Source organism: Nyctereutes procyonoides, unplaced genomic scaffold (assembly GCF_905146905.1).
Source record: "Nyctereutes procyonoides isolate TBG_1078 unplaced genomic scaffold, NYPRO_anot_genome, whole genome shotgun sequence".
NCBI classification, from domain to species: Eukaryota; Metazoa; Chordata; class Mammalia; order Carnivora; family Canidae; genus Nyctereutes; species Nyctereutes procyonoides.
Window position 1 is genome coordinate 14,157,037 of NW_026575128.1, and position 18,300 is coordinate 14,175,336.

The 18,300-nt window shown below is 47.5% G+C and overlaps 1 protein-coding gene across 2 annotated transcripts; it reads left to right on the top strand.

Annotated features, from left to right (window-relative positions):
• The first annotated feature begins 96 nt into the window (after window positions 1-96).
• On the top strand, window positions 97-18,220 carry LRRC41 (leucine rich repeat containing 41). Of its 2 annotated transcripts, none has more exons than XM_055341584.1 (10): window positions 97-535; window positions 4,293-4,379; window positions 5,048-5,118; window positions 11,527-12,670; window positions 15,266-15,526; window positions 16,074-16,238; window positions 16,331-16,429; window positions 16,985-17,107; window positions 17,332-17,407; window positions 17,508-18,220. In XM_055341584.1, exons 1-10 carry the CDS (start codon window positions 337-339, stop codon window positions 17,725-17,727), a joined length of 2,445 nt encoding a protein of 814 aa, XP_055197559.1. In that variant the 5' UTR covers window positions 97-336; the 3' UTR covers window positions 17,728-18,220. The 2 variants fall into 2 exon arrangements, with proteins under 2 accessions (XP_055197559.1, XP_055197560.1); XM_055341585.1 differs by lacking the exon at window positions 97-535 and adding an exon at window positions 1,530-1,683.
• Window positions 18,221-18,300: the final 80 nt, after the last annotated feature.

An 18,300-nucleotide genomic window follows, 5' to 3' on the forward strand; every position in this document is an offset into this window, starting at 1 on the left:
GCCGGAAGTGCGGCAGACTAGTCGTAGTCGCGAACACACGCTCGGATTGGCATCTACTACCGTCCATACGCAGGGGATAGGGGGAGCTGGTATTTGCACCTGAGGAGGATTTGCTAAGAAATATCCCCTTCATCGCGCCGGGGCCAACTACGTCGATCTCCAAATTTATTTAAGATTTTGGCTCCTAAGAGACTTGGGAAGAATTCGGATTTATTCGGTGTTCCTTTAGCGCAGTTCCCGGTATTACCCACATCGCTGATGAAACCGTCCTAACTGCTGACCTTTTCAAGATGGCGGCCCGCGGGCGCCACTCTCGGGCTCGCGCACCTCCCCAAGATGGCGGCGCCCGAGGCCTGGCGCGCCCGGAGTTGCTGGTTCTGTGAGGTAGCGGCGGCAACGACCATGGAGGCCACGTCCCGGGAGGCGGCGCCAGCGAAGAGCTCGGCCTCGGGCCCCAGCGCTCCCCCCGCCCTGTTCGAGCTGTGCGGGCGGGCGGTGAGCGCCCATATGGGGGTTCTGGAGAGCGGGGTGTGGGGTAAGTCGCGGGGTGAGGGGCTACCTCTGGCAACGAGCGGAGGCGGCCCAGCGGCCGGGGGGCGCGGGGGGCGAGGCCGGGAGGCCTGGGGCAAGGCCCAGCCCGGGGTACTAGAAGCCACACCGTCGGGTCGGAACATGAATTCCGTGACTGACCGGGCTGTGCAGAGTAAAGGCGGGGAGCAAATCGGCAGGTGGAGCCGCGCCGCGGCCTGGCTGGGGGGCGCGGGGGGCGAGGCCAGGAGGCCCGGTCTGGGGCCAGACGGGCAGGGCCCGGGCGGCAGAAGCCGGAATGACGGGCCGGCCGTGGGCACCGAACTGACGCTCGGGGCCAGCGGGGCTGCGGAGTCTCGGATGCCGAACCGACGGCCAGGGATGGCCCTGCTGCTCGGGGGCGGGGGCCGGGGTTGGGAGTCCCGGCCTAGGGCGAGGAGGCCAGGCCCCGGGCCACCTAGCCTGACTGACGCGCGGGGCCTCCCGCGTCTGCTTGACAGACCGCCGGTGCCGAGCCTCGGGAGGGCAGGCTGATGGGCGAAGGCAGCCCGGAGGATGGGCGAGCGAAGGGCCGGGGAGAGGCCAGAAGGCTTGGGGCGCCGCGGCCTGTCCGACGACCCAGGCTTGAAGGGAGCGCACTGACGACCGGGGCCTCGGGTGCCAAACTGCTTGAGCGCCCGACTGACGGGCAGAGCAGCGAGCGCCGGAGGCCACTCGGATTGGCCTGCGCGGAGGAAGGGCCCCGAGCGGGGAAGGGAGGCCGGAGCGGGTCCAGCAATCGAGGAAGGCTCGAATGAAGGACAGGCGGGAAGGGCCAGGGAGGCCCCCGATCCCGGCGAGGAGGGGGGCGTCGCGGCGAGGAAGCCTTGGGCTGAGTGGGAGCGACAGGAGGCCCCGGCCTGAGCTGCCGGGACGGTCGGGACGGGGCTGAGCGGCAGGGGCGGGCCCGCGGCGCTGGGCGGAGGGGCCCGGCGGGACAAACTGACGGGCCGGGCCGGTGGGCCTGGGAGTAGGGCGGGCAGCGCCGGCCAGGTAGCGCCGGAGAGGAGGCCCGCAGCCGACGGGCACGCGGAGGCCAGGCTTTGGGGTGGGCGCCCCTGGACCCAGACTGGCAGCTGATGAGAAAAACTCGAGTCGGCCTTGTGAACCCTGATGGTGAGAGTGAAAGAGGAGAGCGAAGGCTCTGGGTGGGGTGGGGAGGGGAGGGGGGTAGGCCTGCCCGCACAGGGGATGAGGGCGGCCTTGGGCCTGACAGACTGGTGGTGGAGGGGGTGGGGTCCGAAGTTGGGTGAGGAGATCCAGGCCAGGCCTAGGGCCCAGAGAAGGGGGAAGGAGTGGCAGGAGAGGAGGCCTCAGGCCGTGAGGGGGTGGGGTTCTGAAGAAGGCCTCGGGAGTGGTGGTAGTGTCTTCGCCAGGAGGAAGGCCCTGGTAAGGTCAGGTTGAGGGCTTGAGATCCTGGGATTGGGGGCGTTGCGGGGGGGGGGGGTTGCACCTGGGGAGGTGGCTGTGAAGAAAAGGCCCGGGAGTTTGGGGGGTTGGTCCTCCAGGCATAAGCCTGGAGACTGTGGAGACTGGCTAAAGGCCCAGGGATGCGGGAAGGCCCTTGGTGAGGTGGGGGTGGGGCGCTGGTCCTAAAGAGGCCCAAGTGTCTTCCTGTAGTGGGAAAGACTGTTAGAAGTCCTCAAGCTGGTAGGGGGAGGGGATTGTGGAGGCCCTATGCCAACAGCTGAGAGGAGAAGGGTCAGACTGACCCATGGGGAATAGGAGAAGCCTCAGTGGAGCTGGGCAGGGGGCTCCGGAAAGTCCTGGGAAGTGGAAGAAGGCAGAGAAGACTGGCTGTGTCAGCCGGGAACTTCTAGGATGCTAAACTTGGCTAGGAGGGAAGAGGACTGGGTGAGGAGGCCTGGAGTAGAGAAGAGGAAGCATTAAAGGTATAGGCTGGAAAGAAGGAAGAGCCTGGCTTAAGAAGAATGGAGAAAAGAAGAGTTTGTGAATAACAGGGGATGAGAATCCCCAGTGGCTGTGAGAGAAAATGGCTAAACAGAGCAGATTGGAGGGGCAGAGGAGAAAGAGCTCCTATGGGCCTAGCCCAGGTAAACACACAGAAAAAGCTGAATCAAGGTAGGCCTCTTAGGAGAGCCAAGTAATAGGCCTGCTGAGAAGCGCTGTTTTGGAGGAAGGTCCCTGTGTGGGCTAACAGCCAAGAAAGGCTTCCTGGAGGCAGAGGACTAGGGTTGCTTTGTGTAGCGAGAGAGAAGGGTAAAGTGAGTAGAAGCAGCAGGAAGGGACACCACGAGGAAACAAGTAGAATCGGTATGTTGTACCTTGAATGCCAGGATATGGAGCTTGGACTTTATCTTGAATGCAGTAGGGGGCCTGCCTACGTTAATGTAGTAGCTTAGGGAATTAATACTTTCATTCAGGAGGTACATTGAGTACTATGTACAAAGAATCATACTAGACTCTTGGACATCAAAATCCAAATATTCTACAAGTAAAGAGAAAGGGAGATAATAGAAACAAAGTTTTGAAAGATTTTCCTTAGAGTTAGTATACTCTAAGATTTTAGACTTGTTCTTGACAGGACAGAGGCTATTGACAGGATAAGAATAATAATAGACAGATGCCTGGGTGGGTTAGTGGTTGAGCTTCTGCCTTCAGCTCAGGTTGTGATCCCGGAGTTCCAGGATCGAGTCCCACATCGGGCTCCCTGCATGGAGCCTGCTTCTCCCTCTGCCTGTGTCTCTGCCTCTCTCTCTCTGTGTGTCTCTCATGAATAAATAAATAAAATATTTTAAAAAATAATAATAGACAACATTTAATGAGCTTATTAGAGCCAGGCATGGTCTTAAAAAGATTACAAGCATGATCTTCTTTAATTTTTATAACAATATTGTGAGGTAGTTATTATTACCTCCATTTTAAAATTGAGGAAACCAAGTCTTAAAGATATTAATTTGCCCAAGGATTCATAATTAACTAAGTAATAGAATCAGAATTTCCCCCAGTTTTGTCTAACTCTAGAGACTAAACCATTTAGCCACAATACTATAAAGTCTCTCAAATCTAGACATCAGCAAGAGCAAACTGTTCTTATGATATGTTGAATTTAGAGTTAGGGCCTAATTATTTCTATTGTTCATAGGAAAGTACTAGTTCAGGATATAGTAGGGGCCCAAAGAATGGGAGTTGCCAGCCTGGAAGAGTGGGAAGGGAATTCAGGAAAGGCTTAATGAAAGGCACATGATACTTGAAAGATGAGTAGTTGATGTGCTGAAAATGGCAAGGACATTCCTGGTAGAGAGCAGCATGACAAAGGCACAGAGGCAGAAAGCAGTGTAACATGTTAGGTAAGTGAAAAAAGTAGTTTAGTATGGCTGAAGGAGAGGAGGCAAAGCACAGAGCTGGAGAATTAGTTGGGCCCAGATTATGTTGGAGATTTTTATTACCCATATTCAGTAGGAATGGTGTTAAATGCAGAATGGTTCATTATGCTGGGCAGAAGTGAACTGAACACCTCCTCAATGAGCATATCATCCTGCCTTATTATCTCACCCTTGAAGATGTGCATGCCCCTGAAATTCCAGCTGCCAACTAAGTGGCTGAAGATAAGTAGACTAGAGTTTGAATTAGACTTAGGTTAACTTCTACGGGATTTATTTGCCAAATGAGAAGTCTGCCCTTCTTTTTTCCTTTCTAATAGGGTAAATAATGCTTGGAACCCTGGGAGAAAAAAAGTAAATTTTGTGTTTTGGTTTTTGTAGCCCTCCCAGGCCCAATACTCCAAAGCATCTTACCTCTGCTCAATATATATTACTTGGAGAGGATTGAGGAAACTGCCCTCAAGAAAGGTGAGTGTCTCTCTCTCTCTCTTTCTCAGTCAGTGACTGTAAGCAAGGCACCATGATGTTCTTCAGGTAATATTACACCTGATACCTGTGTAGAACTTTGTGCTTTTCAAAAAATTCCCTCATACTGACTTTCTTAGGTTATTCCTCACAATGTCCAGTGAAACACAAAGTAAATGATTCCAGTTATACTAATAAAATTGAAACCACAGGCACACCACATGAATAGCTAAGCCAGACCGAAACCTAGATCTTCTGAATCTTAGTTTTTCTATTTTACCTTGCTGTCTTCCAAACCCTTCATTGGACAGATCTGTTAACAGCTAACATTTATTTAACTAATCCCGATATGCCAAGTGCTGTCCTAGACACTTCACCTGGAGAAACTCATTTAAACTTTCTAACAATTTTATGAAATAGCTATTATTAACTACATTTTACAGATAAGGAAACTGAGGTCCAGAAAAATTAAGTAAACTTGCCCAAGATCACACAGCTAGAATGTGGTTTGCTGATATTTAAACCCAGGCAGTCTGTCCGTAGAGCCAGTGTTCTTTACTGGCCTGCCATATCACTCCTGTGAACCCAGAGAAAGACAGCATTAAAGGCTAATGTGCGACATTCGTGGTGGCCAAAGAGCAGCCGAGTAAATGTGATATTTCTCCCCACAGGCCTCTCCACTCAGGCCATCTGGCGCCGACTATGGGATGAGCTGATGAAGACAAGGCCTTCCAGTTTGGAAGTAAGTGAAGGCACCAGGGAGAACTCTGGCTTGACTCTGCACAGTGAAAGCAGGAGTAGCTTACAGACGCAAACTGGGGACTGGGAAAGTGCAGGACCAGGGGTGGCGTGACTTTGGGAGGAGGGCTCTGATGGCTTGTCACCAGGTTCTTTCCATTTGGCATTTGTCACTGACTTGCTTGCTCACCATGTTTGCGGGTAACACAAAACAGGGAAGGGTAGTGATCACAATGGATGGCAGAACCAAGACTCATAGTGGTCAAACCTACCAAGATGAAAATTAACAGAATAAACCAATTCTTCACTTGAATCTAAAAAATTCTAATTGCATGACCTTAGGGTAGGAGGTGCAGGGGGTCTGGCTTACCAGCAACTTGTATGAGAAAGATTAAGGTGGTTTAGTCAGTAGTGTGCTAAAGCCACTCATATAATGACTCTGTGTGAATTAATCTAACTATAAGCTAAAGGACTGTGGGGATAATAGACCGGCCTGGCTCTGCAGTTGGCAGGCTACCCCTGGAGTATGGAGAAAGAAGCCAAGGCCATATCACGTGAGTCACATTTGGAAGACTGGAGATGTTTTTCCTGAAGAAGAGAAGACTTGGGGAACATGAACTGTCTTGAAATATTTGAATGATTCTCACATAAAAGAGGAATTAATAGACTTGTTCTGGTAGAAGCTAAAAGAGAATAAATTTCTGCTAAACTGAACGTAGAACTTTTTTTTTTTTAAGATTTTATTTATTCATGAGAGACACAGAGAAAGAAGCAGAGACATAGGCAGAGGGAGGAGCAGGTTCCCCATGGAGAGCCCGATGTGGGACTCTCTCCCAGCACCCTGGGATCACTACGGGAGCCAAAGGCAGACACTCAACCACTGAGCCACCCAGGCGCCCCCTGGATGTAGAACTTTTAAATTCTGAGCTTATTGGTGATGAAACAAGCTAATGCCAGAGGTAATAAGCTTCCCATCTTTAAATGTTCAAAAAGAGTCTAGATAACTACTTGACACAAGGGTAAAAGACTTTCAGCATTTTAAAAGAAGTTGGGCAAGATGACTTTTAGGGCTCCTATTAGTCCTAGATTCTATTATTCATTGGTTCAGATATAGCTCACTCTTATTTAAGTAGAATTTCTTTTGCTGCTCCTTATAGGTGATAGGACAGACTGAGTTCAATAAACATTTACTAAACTTAACCACATACCAGGTCTTATGTTAGATATTGGAAGCACAGACATGGTCCCTTTCATGTTTAGCAAAGAAATCTGCAAACAAATACATTGTGCATGGTATAAGGATAAGTGGTTCAGTGACAGTAGCAAGGAGGTTGAGGGAGAAGGGAGCATGACAATCTTTCCTGGGAAGTAGTATTTGAACTGGACTTTAAATGGTGGATGAGGCCAAATGATAAGAAAACAAGTTCTTATCAGGAATTAGAGTCTTAATTTCTGGGGATGCACTGGGTTCAGTAACATTCAGCTCCATATCCTTCAGCTTTCCCATTTCTAGATCTGGACGTCACTCCTGAAGCTCAGTGTGATAATGCTAAGGCCCAAGAAAATCCTCAGGCAGCATGTACAGGAATTGTGCCTTATGAGGAAGAGAAATGGATGCAAAATAGAAAACAGAAAGTTTCCTGAAACTTTTAAAGATGCATGAGATTCACTTTTTCCCAGTGTTTCCCAAATAGTATGGTTGACTAACAGATGATGGAGATCATAAGGTCTTTCACATAGGGTAAGCTTTTTTCCCAATATTATCTCAAGCATCCTGGTAGTTTGTTATCTTTTCTTGTTCTGGAGCATTTCAGAACATTAAGGAAGCCCCAGGCTTGATGGCCTAACAGTCTCCCTAGACAGAGGTCCTTACTTGGATCATACACATTCCAAAGGGTACTGCCTTCTGCTTCCCAGTTTTACATGACAGTAACCTTAACTTTGTAATTCAGAAACACTTATTGAGTGCCTGCTCAATTCCAGGTGCTGTTCTAGGTTCTAGGGATATAGTGGTAAACAAGATAGCCCCTGATTGCTTATAAAGAAATATAATTTCAAACTGTGTAGTACTAGTGTATGTGTATTAAGAGATCTGTAGAATAAAATAAAATAATCTGTAGACAAACCAATGGGGAAATGAAGGAGTATTCAATAAAGGATTCTCTAGTTATTAACTATTTGGAAAAGATAAAATTAGAGCTTCATTTTACAATATACTTAAATTATTTCTATATAGATTAAAGATTAAATTGTAAAAAGTAAAAGCACAGAACAACTAAAAAAAAAGAATAAAGGTGACTGATTATCTAACCTCAGGATGGAGAATGTTAATTACTAAATTACACTTTTTTGAAAAAAGAAGGTATGGACATATTTGGCCATATAAAATGCCAACACTGTAAACACAATTTAAAAGGTACATAAACTAAGAAAGAATGTTTGCAACAGTATTTGTAAAACAAGAGGATAGAGGGAATGAGACAAAAGCAAACTATCCTAGTAGAATAAGTAAAGACGGGGCCAAGTCACAAAATATACAAAAATCTCCAATAAAGTGAAAAATACTCAACCTCAATAATTGAAAAATGGGAAAGTATATAACTCTTAAATTAGTAAAGCCTTGGTTTGTTTCAAAAGATAATTTCAGGAGTGGGTAAAACTTGCATTTTAATTTGTTATTGGTGGGAGCAAAAATGTAACTTTATTGGTGGGCAGTCTGGTGATAATTATCAAGAATCTTAACAATAATTATTAATAATTAATTATTAAGAATCTTTTTTTTTAATTTTTATTTATTTATGATAGTCACAGAGAGAGAGAGAGAGGCAGAGACACAGGCAGAGGGAGAAGCAGGCTCCGTGCACCGGGAGCCCGACGTGGGACTCGATCCCGGGTCTCCAGGATCGCGCCCTGGGCCAAAGGCAGGCGCCAAACCGCTGCGCCACCCAGGGATCCCAATTATTAAGAATCTTAAATATTAATTCTTTGGGAGTGCCTGGGTAGCTTAGTTGGTTAAGTATCCAATTCTTGATCTCGGTGTCCTGAATTCAAGTCCCGTGTCCAGTCCCATGTCCAGCATGGAGCCTATTTAAAAAAAAAAAAAAGTTATATATGTACACTTATATTATTTGGGTAGAAATTTTATTTCTTAGAATTTATAGTATATAAAAATTGAGATACTCCTGAAGATTTCCAAGATGTTCATTATAGCAACTATTAAAAATCTAGAAACAAACTTATTCAGTAATGCAGGAATCATTAAATATATAGTACATTCATATTTTCAAAATATTAATAAAGTCATATTTTGAAAACATTTAAATACACCATGGTACAGTATTTTAAAAGCCCAGCATTTGAAACTGTTCAGAGTTGTCTCAACGTTATAAAAACAATTTTCTATAGCTATTCACATTTACATATACCCTCCAAAGAATTGGTTTATAGATTTTATCTTTCCAGAAACAGTATTTCTGTTATCAGAAAAATAGTGGACAATAGTTAATGAACATTTGCTCTTGTTTACAAGAAAATATTATTCCCTAGTTTGTACACACACTTCCTCCCCAACTCTGCCTGAGCCACCAGCCTGTGGATGGGCCAAGGATTGTGTTGGTAGGTAAATGTCATTTCACCTCGGTGGTATCTCATTTCCCCTACTCTTGCCCAAAAGAACATGTTCAAATCACTTTGCATTCCCTGAGCAATACTGAACAAGCCCACGAAATGAGCGACTTAGCTGTTTTTCAGCTTTGAAATTTTAGCAGAGATTCTTCTAAAAGGTGATGATGGAATAAAATGCAGTAATTACTATCTGTTGATAATTGATTGAGATAGTTGTCATAACCAACTTTAGATACTCATTTAATCTTTACAACTCTATGATATAGGTAGGATATATTCCTCACTTTACAGGTGATGAAACTGAAGCAGAAAGAGGTGAGGTGGCTTGTCTGAGGTTATAGTTAGTGATGGCAGACCCAGGACTCAACTTGAGGCATGTGGCTGTGGAGTGCATGCTCCTAGCCACTATGTCCTGCTGGTCTCACTGCAGTTATTGTATCTGGGGTGTTCCAGTTTCAAATATTCTCACATTGTCTTCATCAACCAATGAAATGGGGGGGGGGGGAACCACACTAATAGTTATCTAAACTACATGTTCCACATGCCTTATGGTCAGAAATAGCTACAATATCTTGGTTCATATCTTTGTCCGTATTTGAGGCCCAGAATGTCTCACTTATGAAGTTGAAGCCTTGCTAGGTTACCTGCAACTGTTTTCCAAGGCTGTTAGCTTGGGCCAGTAAATGTGTTAGCAAAGTGTTAGAGGTAGAATTCAGAAATACCCTCTCTGCTTCCATTTTTCCATTTGAGGCTGAGTGGAGATTTGGTTCCCAGGTATTTTTTCCTGGTCCCCCAATTCCCCCCCACCCCCATTGCTAGTGAGAGAAGTCCCTCCCTCTTTTTGCTGCCATGCAGTTAGTTCAAACATGAAGAAGTCATTCCTGATTATTACCACAGCAGGCAGTGTCATGGGGAATAGGCAGGACAAAGGGAATGACACTTCTGAGAACAATAGGAGCCCAACTCCTGCCAAAAACCTCAGACATAAATTGAGGTCCACTCAGGTATGAGGGAGTGCATAGAGGAAGGCTAAGTACCAGAGAAGTGCCTTTTAATCTTGGGGAACCTCAGGCTCCTGCTACCATTTGCTTCAGGCTAAACAAGCACCCTGCTTAACAGGCTCTGCCTCCATCAAGTCCATTTCATATTGCCCATCTGGACTAATTATTAGCAGGAGCAGAAATAACATTTTGTATTTTAGTTTATGAAGTGCTTTCACTTGCACTCATTTGATGTTCACAACAAACCTGTGAAGTGATATTATCCACATTTTATAGATGAAGAAAGAAGGTCCAGATAGTGGCAGACATGACATCTGTATCAGTTAACACTTTCTCCTGTACCTGAGGAGAGAATGGAAACTTAAGGACGTCTCTGTCCTTTTGTGGTGATAGGATGGGGGTGGAGGCAGTAATTGCTAACCTTCTCTATACATCAGAATAATCTGGAGGTGGTTTAAAAAATAAAGGTGCATGGGCCTTACTGCAGATGTAATATAGAGAACCCTCAAATCTAGATACCTGGCATATGAATTTTCAAAAAAGCTCCACAGTCTGTTCTGATTTGCACCAAAGGTTGAGAAACACTTGCATTCAGAGTTCTTCTAAATGTACTGGAATAGTCTGATGAAGTCTCATGCATCAAAGCCAATAACTACTGCCTGGAGAAAACCAAAGATTTGGACCCTGATCTCCAGGAATTTCTAATCTGGTTGGGATAAAACACGTACACAGAGACTCGACACCCTAAGACAGGTCTACCAATGTTTAAGACCTGAGTTAGAGTATCTGAGGAGTCCCACAAGAGGCAGAGCAGAAAGAGGCTCACGGAGAGAGGCTGAAATGAACAGCCTCAACAAGAGTGACAGGTTAGTAGGTCCTCTTAGGAAGCCGGCAAGGAACAGCATTTCTGGCAGATGTAGGAAAGGGCAGAGGAGGCACGTTTGGGTCAGTGTGGTGATCAGTTTGGCTGGAGCATAGCATTCACATGAGCAAAATGTGGGAGATAAAGCTGCTCAAATAGACAGAGGTCATTTTGTACAGGGCTTTCCCTGCCAGGCTGAGGAACTTCAGATTGCCCCTCAGTAGTGGATAGATATGGGGGTGGAGGGCGCTAAAGCAGAATGTAATCAGACAGGTTTTACAAAGATTGAGTCCAGTGGATTTGTGCAAAAGTTTGGGAAGGGGAAAATTAGATAGAGGAACAATCTGGAAACTAATGAAGTGGTCAGGTGTGAGGTGATAAGGGTCCAAACAAAGGTGGTAATGGTAAGAATGGAAGGTTGGGACCAGGTTCTAGAAACAGACATGGAAGAAGTTACGGGATTGTTTCATCAGCACTATAGCAAAAGAATCTCTGGAACCAAATTTCCTGAGTTCGGTCTTGATTCTACCACTTATCTGTATAACCACAGGCAGTAACCACCTTTGTGCCTCGTTTCTCCTGCCTATAAAATGGGGCTAATAGGGACGCCTGGGTGGCTCAGCAGTTGAGTGTCTACTGTCAGCTCAGGGCATGATCCCGGGGTCTGAGCCCCACGTCAGGCTCCCCACAAGGAGCTTGCTTCTCCCTCTGCTGTGTGTCTCTCATGAATGAATGAATGAATGAATAAAATAAAATGGGGCTAATAGTAACACATACCTTAAAGATGGGAAGATTAAATGAATTTGTATAAATTAGAATGTTGCCTGGCTCAGCAAATAGCTATTGGAAGGGAGGAATCCGGGATGATGATGGTTCAACAGGTAGCACTCTTAGTATCACAGCTGTCTGGCATGTTCTCTTTCAGAGTGTGACCTGTTGGCGAGCCAAGTTTATGGAGGCCTTTTTTTCCCATGTTCTACGTGGGACCATTGATGTGTCTTCTGACAGGCGTCTCTGTGACCAGCGCTTCTCACCTCTTCTGCATAGCTCCCGCCATGTCCGGCAGCTCACCATCTGCAACATGCTGCAGGGTGCAACTGAGCTGGTGGCTGAGCCCAACCGCAGGGTTCTGGAGACCCTGGCCAGTTCCCTGCACACCCTCAAGTTCCGTCACCTGCTGTTCTCTGATGTGGCTGCTCAGCAGTCACTTCGGCAGCTGCTGCATCAGCTTATTCACCACGGGGCTGTCAGCCAGGTGTCACTGTACTCCTGGCCTGTGCCTGAGTCAGCCCTTTTCATCCTTATCCTCACCATGAGTGCTGGCTTCTGGCAGCCAGGCCCTGGTGGTCCACCTTGCCGCCTCTGTGGAGAGGCCTCCCGAGGCCGGGCCCCATCTCGAGATGAAGGGTCCCTCCTACTGGGCTCACGCCGGCCTCGCAGGGATGCTGCTGAGCGATGTGCTGCAGCCCTCATGGCATCCCGGCGGAAGAGCGAAGCCAAGCAGACAGCCAGAGCTGCACCCACCACCCGGGTAACACGCCGGAGCACACAAGAGAGCCTGACAGCAGGTGGGACAGACCCTAAGAGGGATCTGCACCCTCCAGCAACCTCCTACGAGGCTCCTGGCACCAAGCAACCACCCTCTGCTCCAGCCACCACCTCCTCTGCCTCTGCCTCCTCTTCCACATCCTCATCCAAACGGGCTCCAGCTAGCTCAGCCCCACAGTCTAAGCCGCTAAAGCGTTTTAAGCGAGCTGCAGGGAAGAAGGGTCCTCGCACCCGTCAGGGGTCCGGTGCAGAGTCTGAAGACCTGTATGACTTTGTTTTTATTGTGGCTGGTGAGAAGGAGGATGGGGAAGAGATGGAGATCGGGGAAGTGGCTTGTGGAGCTTTGGATAGATCAGATCCCAGCTGCCTGGGGCTTCCAGCACTGGAGGCCTCCCAGCGATTCCGCAGCATTTCCACCTTGGAGCTATTCACAGTTCCGCTCTCCACAGAGGCGGCTCTGACACTGTGCCACCTGCTGAGCTCCTGGGTGTCTCTGGAGAGCCTCACACTCTCCTATAATGGTGAGTGCCCTGCAGGGGCAGGGATGGATCTCACAGCAGCACCAGTTGTGTGCCCAGTCCTGTGAAGGGGAACGGAGTATGATCAGGAAGCTGCAGATGAGGCCCTGCTGCTTCACAGCAGGGCAGAAAGCACATACTTGAAGTAGGGGCAGACTTTTAGTCCTGGGGAAGAACATGAGGTCTGTAGGCTTGATTTACAGTTAGGGAAGAACATGAGGTCTGTAGGCTTGATTTACAGTTATAAACAGGGGTTCCTGAGAGGCAGTGAAAACCTGAAGAGTGGGTACATTTTAGCAATGGTAAGCAATCCATGGGCAGGTGGGAGCAATACAGTATATGCAAGCTCCCCCCCCCCCAATCCTATCAAAGCATCTGTACATTTCTTATCAGACCAGCAACCTGTGAAGGAGTCCTCAGTTCTTACCTACCTGGCTGCGCCCAGCTAGGCAAATTTCATCTCTGGGTAAATCCACCAATCTACCCAGGTTGCTGAGCACAGATGGAGAAAATCACACAACTGTGCCAACTGGTGCTACTACACATACATCTAGTCATCAACCTTATATGAATCCTGTGTTTGCAACATTAGTTCCCGTTCCTCTTACTTCTAAATGTTTACCCCTTTCTCAGATGACTACCTCCTGCTTCAGAGAAAGCTATCACACATGAACTTCAGCTTATTGTTACCAACCTATTAATTCTATGTCTACACTCCTCCTTTCCTCTTCCACCACAATAGTAGAGATGGCCATCCTAACCAAGACTAACTCTTTTACCTATGCTCTGGATCCATACCGTCTTACCTTAGGAAAGCTTGTTTCTCAAATGCTAAAGAACTTTTATATACTGCCTATGTGTCTGGCATAATTTAAGTATTCTATTAATTGAATCTTTACAACAACCCTAAGAGGTCAAGTGGCTTGCCGAGATAACCTCACTAGTAAGTTGTAGAGCCAGGATTCAAACCCAGGCAATCGGATTCCAGGATCCCAAGATTTTAAATCACTACTTAATGCTGCCTTCCTTCTCCAGTGAGATGCTAAGTCCAATACATACTTTTCAGTCCTTTTTTATTCTCGGTGGCATTTGCTGCTATGATGCAGTCTTCATGAAATACTCTCATTTCCATTACCTCAAAATCTTTTTCTTTCTTCTCCCCCTCTGAAGATTACTTCTCTTATCAATGTTCAGAGTTTCTGCCATTTTACATTCTTCCTGATAGTTTTGTCCATTCCCTTGGTTTAAAAGCCAACTATGCTGCAGACTCCCCTATCTATGACGCTGGCCCAGATCTTTATCATAAACTCCAGAACCATTTTAGCTGGCTGATTACTAGATACCACTTCATAAACCACAGCTCCCCAACCTGAATGCATCTTCTCCTCCCCATGCTGATCCTCCTCCTGTTCTATCAGTGACATCACAGCTCTCAGCTGCTCAGAAGACAGTTGGGTTCTTTCTTTTGCACATCTGTTTTTAAGAAATCTCAAATCTACCTCTTTACTACCTCTCCAGATCTTTAATTCAAGCTACCATTACTACTTATTTGTATTCATCATTTCAACAGTTCCTGATTCCATACTCACCATATAATTCACTGTCAACACTGTAGCATTTTTTAAGTGCAAAGAGCATTCATTTATTCACTCAAAAACCCTTCATTGGTTTCCTGTCACCATACTTAATATTCTTATAGGTCATTCATGTTCTCACCTCTGCTTACCTTTGTAGTGGCATCTTGAACAACCTCCCACCCCCTGTACTTTACACACATCACATTACTTTTCAGTTCTTGAAACCTGTCACCTTCTTCCTTCAGGCCTTTATGTATAGGGAGTTCTCCCGGCCAGTCACTCCTCTCCCTCCTTTTAGCCTGTCTCCTTTGTGTTCTTTGGGACTCCACTGGAAAGATTTTACTGATAGAAACTGGACTGGGTACCAAGTACCCATCCTTTGTGCTTCCACAATACTCATACTTCCCCAGTTCCCTTCACACATTTTTGTTCATCAGGCTACACAAGCAGGAGTAAGATCTGTTCATCGTCTAGCAAAAACTGTATTTACTGGGTGCTGGTGAGGTTTTACGGAAGGAATGAATCCACAGGAACTTGCTCAGTCCAAGGGGAGATGTTTGCTTTGTGGCCTTAAGCCTCTCCAACCCTTCTGTGAGATGGTTGTCCTTTTTTGGTCTATTCCCCACCCAGTTAATCCTTTAAAGTATTGCCTACTGGGTCATTGTCACTCCCCTGCTTAGATTTCACGTGTTCATTGTGACCTATAAGAGTCCAGAGACTGCTGCTGCCCTCTGGGCCTGGGCCTGTCATTCAGCTGGCAGCACAAGATGCCCTACCATGCCCTATCTTGTTTTGTGACTGCCCTTACTGATGCTCGAGGGCATGGCCCAGTATAGTAGACATCAGTTTGCTGGTTACCTGAGGAAAAAGCAAGACAATGGATGAATAGTTGAGATAAATGATTTTAAATAAGCTGATCTAAAACTCAAGAAACTTATCAACATAAATATTTGGAGTTGTCTCTGAATGTTACTCCTGTTGACACTCCCACATGACTGATCTAACTTCTTTCCTGCTATAGGCCTGGGCTCTAACATCTTCCGCCTGCTGGACAGTCTGCGGGCCCTGTCAGGCCAGGCTGGATGCCGCCTCCGTGCCCTGCATCTCAGTGATCTGTTCTCACCACTGCCCATCCTGGAGCTGACACGTGCCATTGTGCGAGCCCTGCCCCTACTGCGGGTCCTCTCTATTCGTGTTGATCACCCCAGCCAGAGGGACAACCCTGCTGTACCAGGGAATGCAGAGCCCACTAGCCACATAATTGGAGATGAGGAGATACCAGGTGAAGCACTGCATGTGTGTGTGTGTGTGTGTCTGTGTGTGTCCGTCCACACAAATGTGCAGGTGCATTTGTGTGGAGAAGGTAGGAAGACCTCTAGTCCAGGCCTGGCACCACTCATTCCTTAAAGAGGGAATGAAGTCCATTCCCTCTTTAGAGCCTGTTGTTCAAAGATAACCATGGGCTGGAGAGGGCCCAACGACTCTAAGCCCAGTAGGAAGTGACCATGGTAGATCAGTTTCTAGTAAAGTGGTGTAGGTACCTCTTCTGTATATTCCCTTAGATCCAGTATGTTTCCTATGTCACTACTCTGCACACTCATATTTGCTTAGTCTTCCTGAACTAAAGGCTCCAGCAGGGCAAAGACTAAATATCCTATTTAGTGCTTTGCTCCCAGAACCTAGCATAGTACCTAATGTGGAGTACACACTACACTCAATGACAAGTAGATGAATGAGATTTTTTTAGTGAATCTCTAAAGGACAGGATGGGACCTGCTGCGGGAGAAGAGGGATGGCCAGCTAGAATCTTTCCTCCCTACTATATCCAGAAAACTGCCTGGAACAGCTGGAGATGGGATTTCCACGGGGAGCCCAACCAGCCCCACTGCTCTGCTCTGTACTGAAGGCCTCAGGTTCTCTGCAGCAGCTGTCTCTGGATAGTGCCACCTTTGCCTCTCCCCAGGATTTTGGGCTTGTGTTACAGACACTCAAAGGTAGGACCCAGCTGAAATGGTAAAGGGAGGGTAGGAGACCTCCATACTGTTCTCCAGGAAAGCTAAGGCCCATGGCCTCTGCCCCCATGCAGAGTACAACCTAGCCCTGAAGAGGCTGAGCTTCCATGACATGAATCTGGCTGACTGTCAGAGCGAGGTGCTCTTTTTGCTACAGAATCTGACTCTTCAAGGTAAGTTCTTTATCCAGAACCTGGGGCATTCCTGGGTCTTCACTGCAGCTCTGCCACAGTCTCACTAAATGAGCAAGCCACTATTCTTTTCTTGCCCTTATGTCCTCACCTATAAAATGGGTTAGAGAACCTGCACAATCTTCTTTCTAAAAGGTCCCAAACTCCATTCTTCCTAAACATTGGAAGATTACTCACTTTTAAAGTGCCTCGCTCAAGTTTTTCTTACCTTTAAATAGCTGCAGAAATAATGGTGGTGGGGAAGGATAAATATGCTGTTTGCCCCTAATCCCCACCCCTGCATAGAGGGAAAAGAGGTGAATGAAGAACTGTTCATGTAGAGAACCTCCCAATAGTGAATATCTGGGCTCAGCCTCTGTTTTGAATCTGATTAGTTCCAGTCTTCCTTGGGGTCTTAGACAAATTCCCTTTTCTGGGCTTCTATAAAATGTTCACCACCACTACCACCCCTCCCCTTGGTAGGGCCAACTGGGGTAGGATGGGTAGCACCAAATCCTAACGTTAGCCATCAGAATTTATCCTAATTTCTCTTGACAGAGATTACCTTCTCCTTCTGCCGTCTCTTTGAGAAGCGCCCGGCCCAATTTCTGCCTGAGATGGTTGCTGCTATGAAGGGCAACTCCACACTGAAGGGCCTCCGGCTGCCAGGGAACCGCCTGGGTGGGGGCAGGGCCCTGGGAAGGGACAGGGGGAAGGAGCCAATCCTTTGACTTAGAAACTTAGTGGATGAAGGCACAGGCCTTCCCACTGGGGAACATGGGGGTTGGAATATCGTTGTGTCATGAAGCTTCAGGAGGGTGGGCTTCTCCCTACCAGAACGGGGTTGGCATCCCCTTGTTCCCCTGTTCTTGGGTGGTTGTAGACATTTCTCCCCTTCTTCCCAGGGAATGCTGGCCTGCTGGCCCTGGCAGATGTTTTCTCAGAGGATTCATCCTCCTCTCTGTGTCAGCTGGACATCAGGTACATGGGGCTGGGGATGGGACAAGGGATGGAACTGCAGGGATATAGACTAGGGATTAATTATTTCCTAGGTGTGTCTAATCCATCTTATCCCTACCAGTTCCAACTGCATCAAGCCAGATGGCCTTCTGGAGTTCGCCAAGCGGCTGGAGCGCTGGGGCCGTGGAGCCTTTGGTCACCTGCGCCTCTTCCAGAACTGGCTGGACCAGGATGCAGTCACAGCCAGGGAAGCCATTCGGCGGCTCCGGGCCACTTGCCACGTGGTTAGCGACTCGTGGGACTCATCCCAGGCCTTCGCAGATTATGTCAGCACTATGTGATGGGGCCCATGCTTCACAGGCCCATGCTCAGTACCATCAGCTTGCAGGGGCTGAGACATGGGTTGTGACATGGGCTGCCCAGAACTCCCAAACACCAGTTCTGTCTTTCTCTTTCTGCCACCTTTTTTTCTCTTTTTTCCTTCTTCCCTTGCACTGAGGTCCTGGAGGCCTTGATGGGACTCAGCAAAGGCATTTCCACAATTGGGTGTAGAGCCTTTGGGCCCCTTACCCCAGTACTCTGGGAACCTGGGCCAGGTTACAGTGCTCATCAGTCACTGGGGACAGCTCCCCTCCCCCTGCCTGAGGTTCCTGTTTTGCCTCCTCAAGCAGGTACCCAGGCTTTAGAGAAGTTTAGGAGTGTCCATTACCAGGCCTCTTCTCCACTGGGCTTACCATGCTGCTCCCAGGCCTCAGTCCCTTTCATACCTTTATTCCTTTCTTTTTTTTTAACCAAAAAAGGTTTTCTTATAAAATAAACTTTGGGCAAACATCATGCAGCCCTCCTTGATGATTTTTGTCCCAGAGAACAAAATTCAGTAGGGTCCTATAGGGCAAGGAGCCCCTTTTCCCTGT

Excerpts from the sequence above, each read along its gene's own strand:
- LRRC41 (XM_055341584.1), top strand. The coding sequence starts at position 337 with ATGGCGGCGCCCGAGGCCTGGCGCGCCCGGAGTTGCTGGTTCTGTGAG. Across the intron at positions 5,119-11,526 it reads CAAGGCCTTCCAGTTTGGAA|AGTGTGACCTGTTGGCGAGC; the intron begins GTAAGTGAAGGC and ends GTTCTCTTTCAG. Across the intron at positions 16,430-16,984 it reads ACAGAATCTGACTCTTCAAG|AGATTACCTTCTCCTTCTGC; the intron begins GTAAGTTCTTTA and ends TTCTCTTGACAG.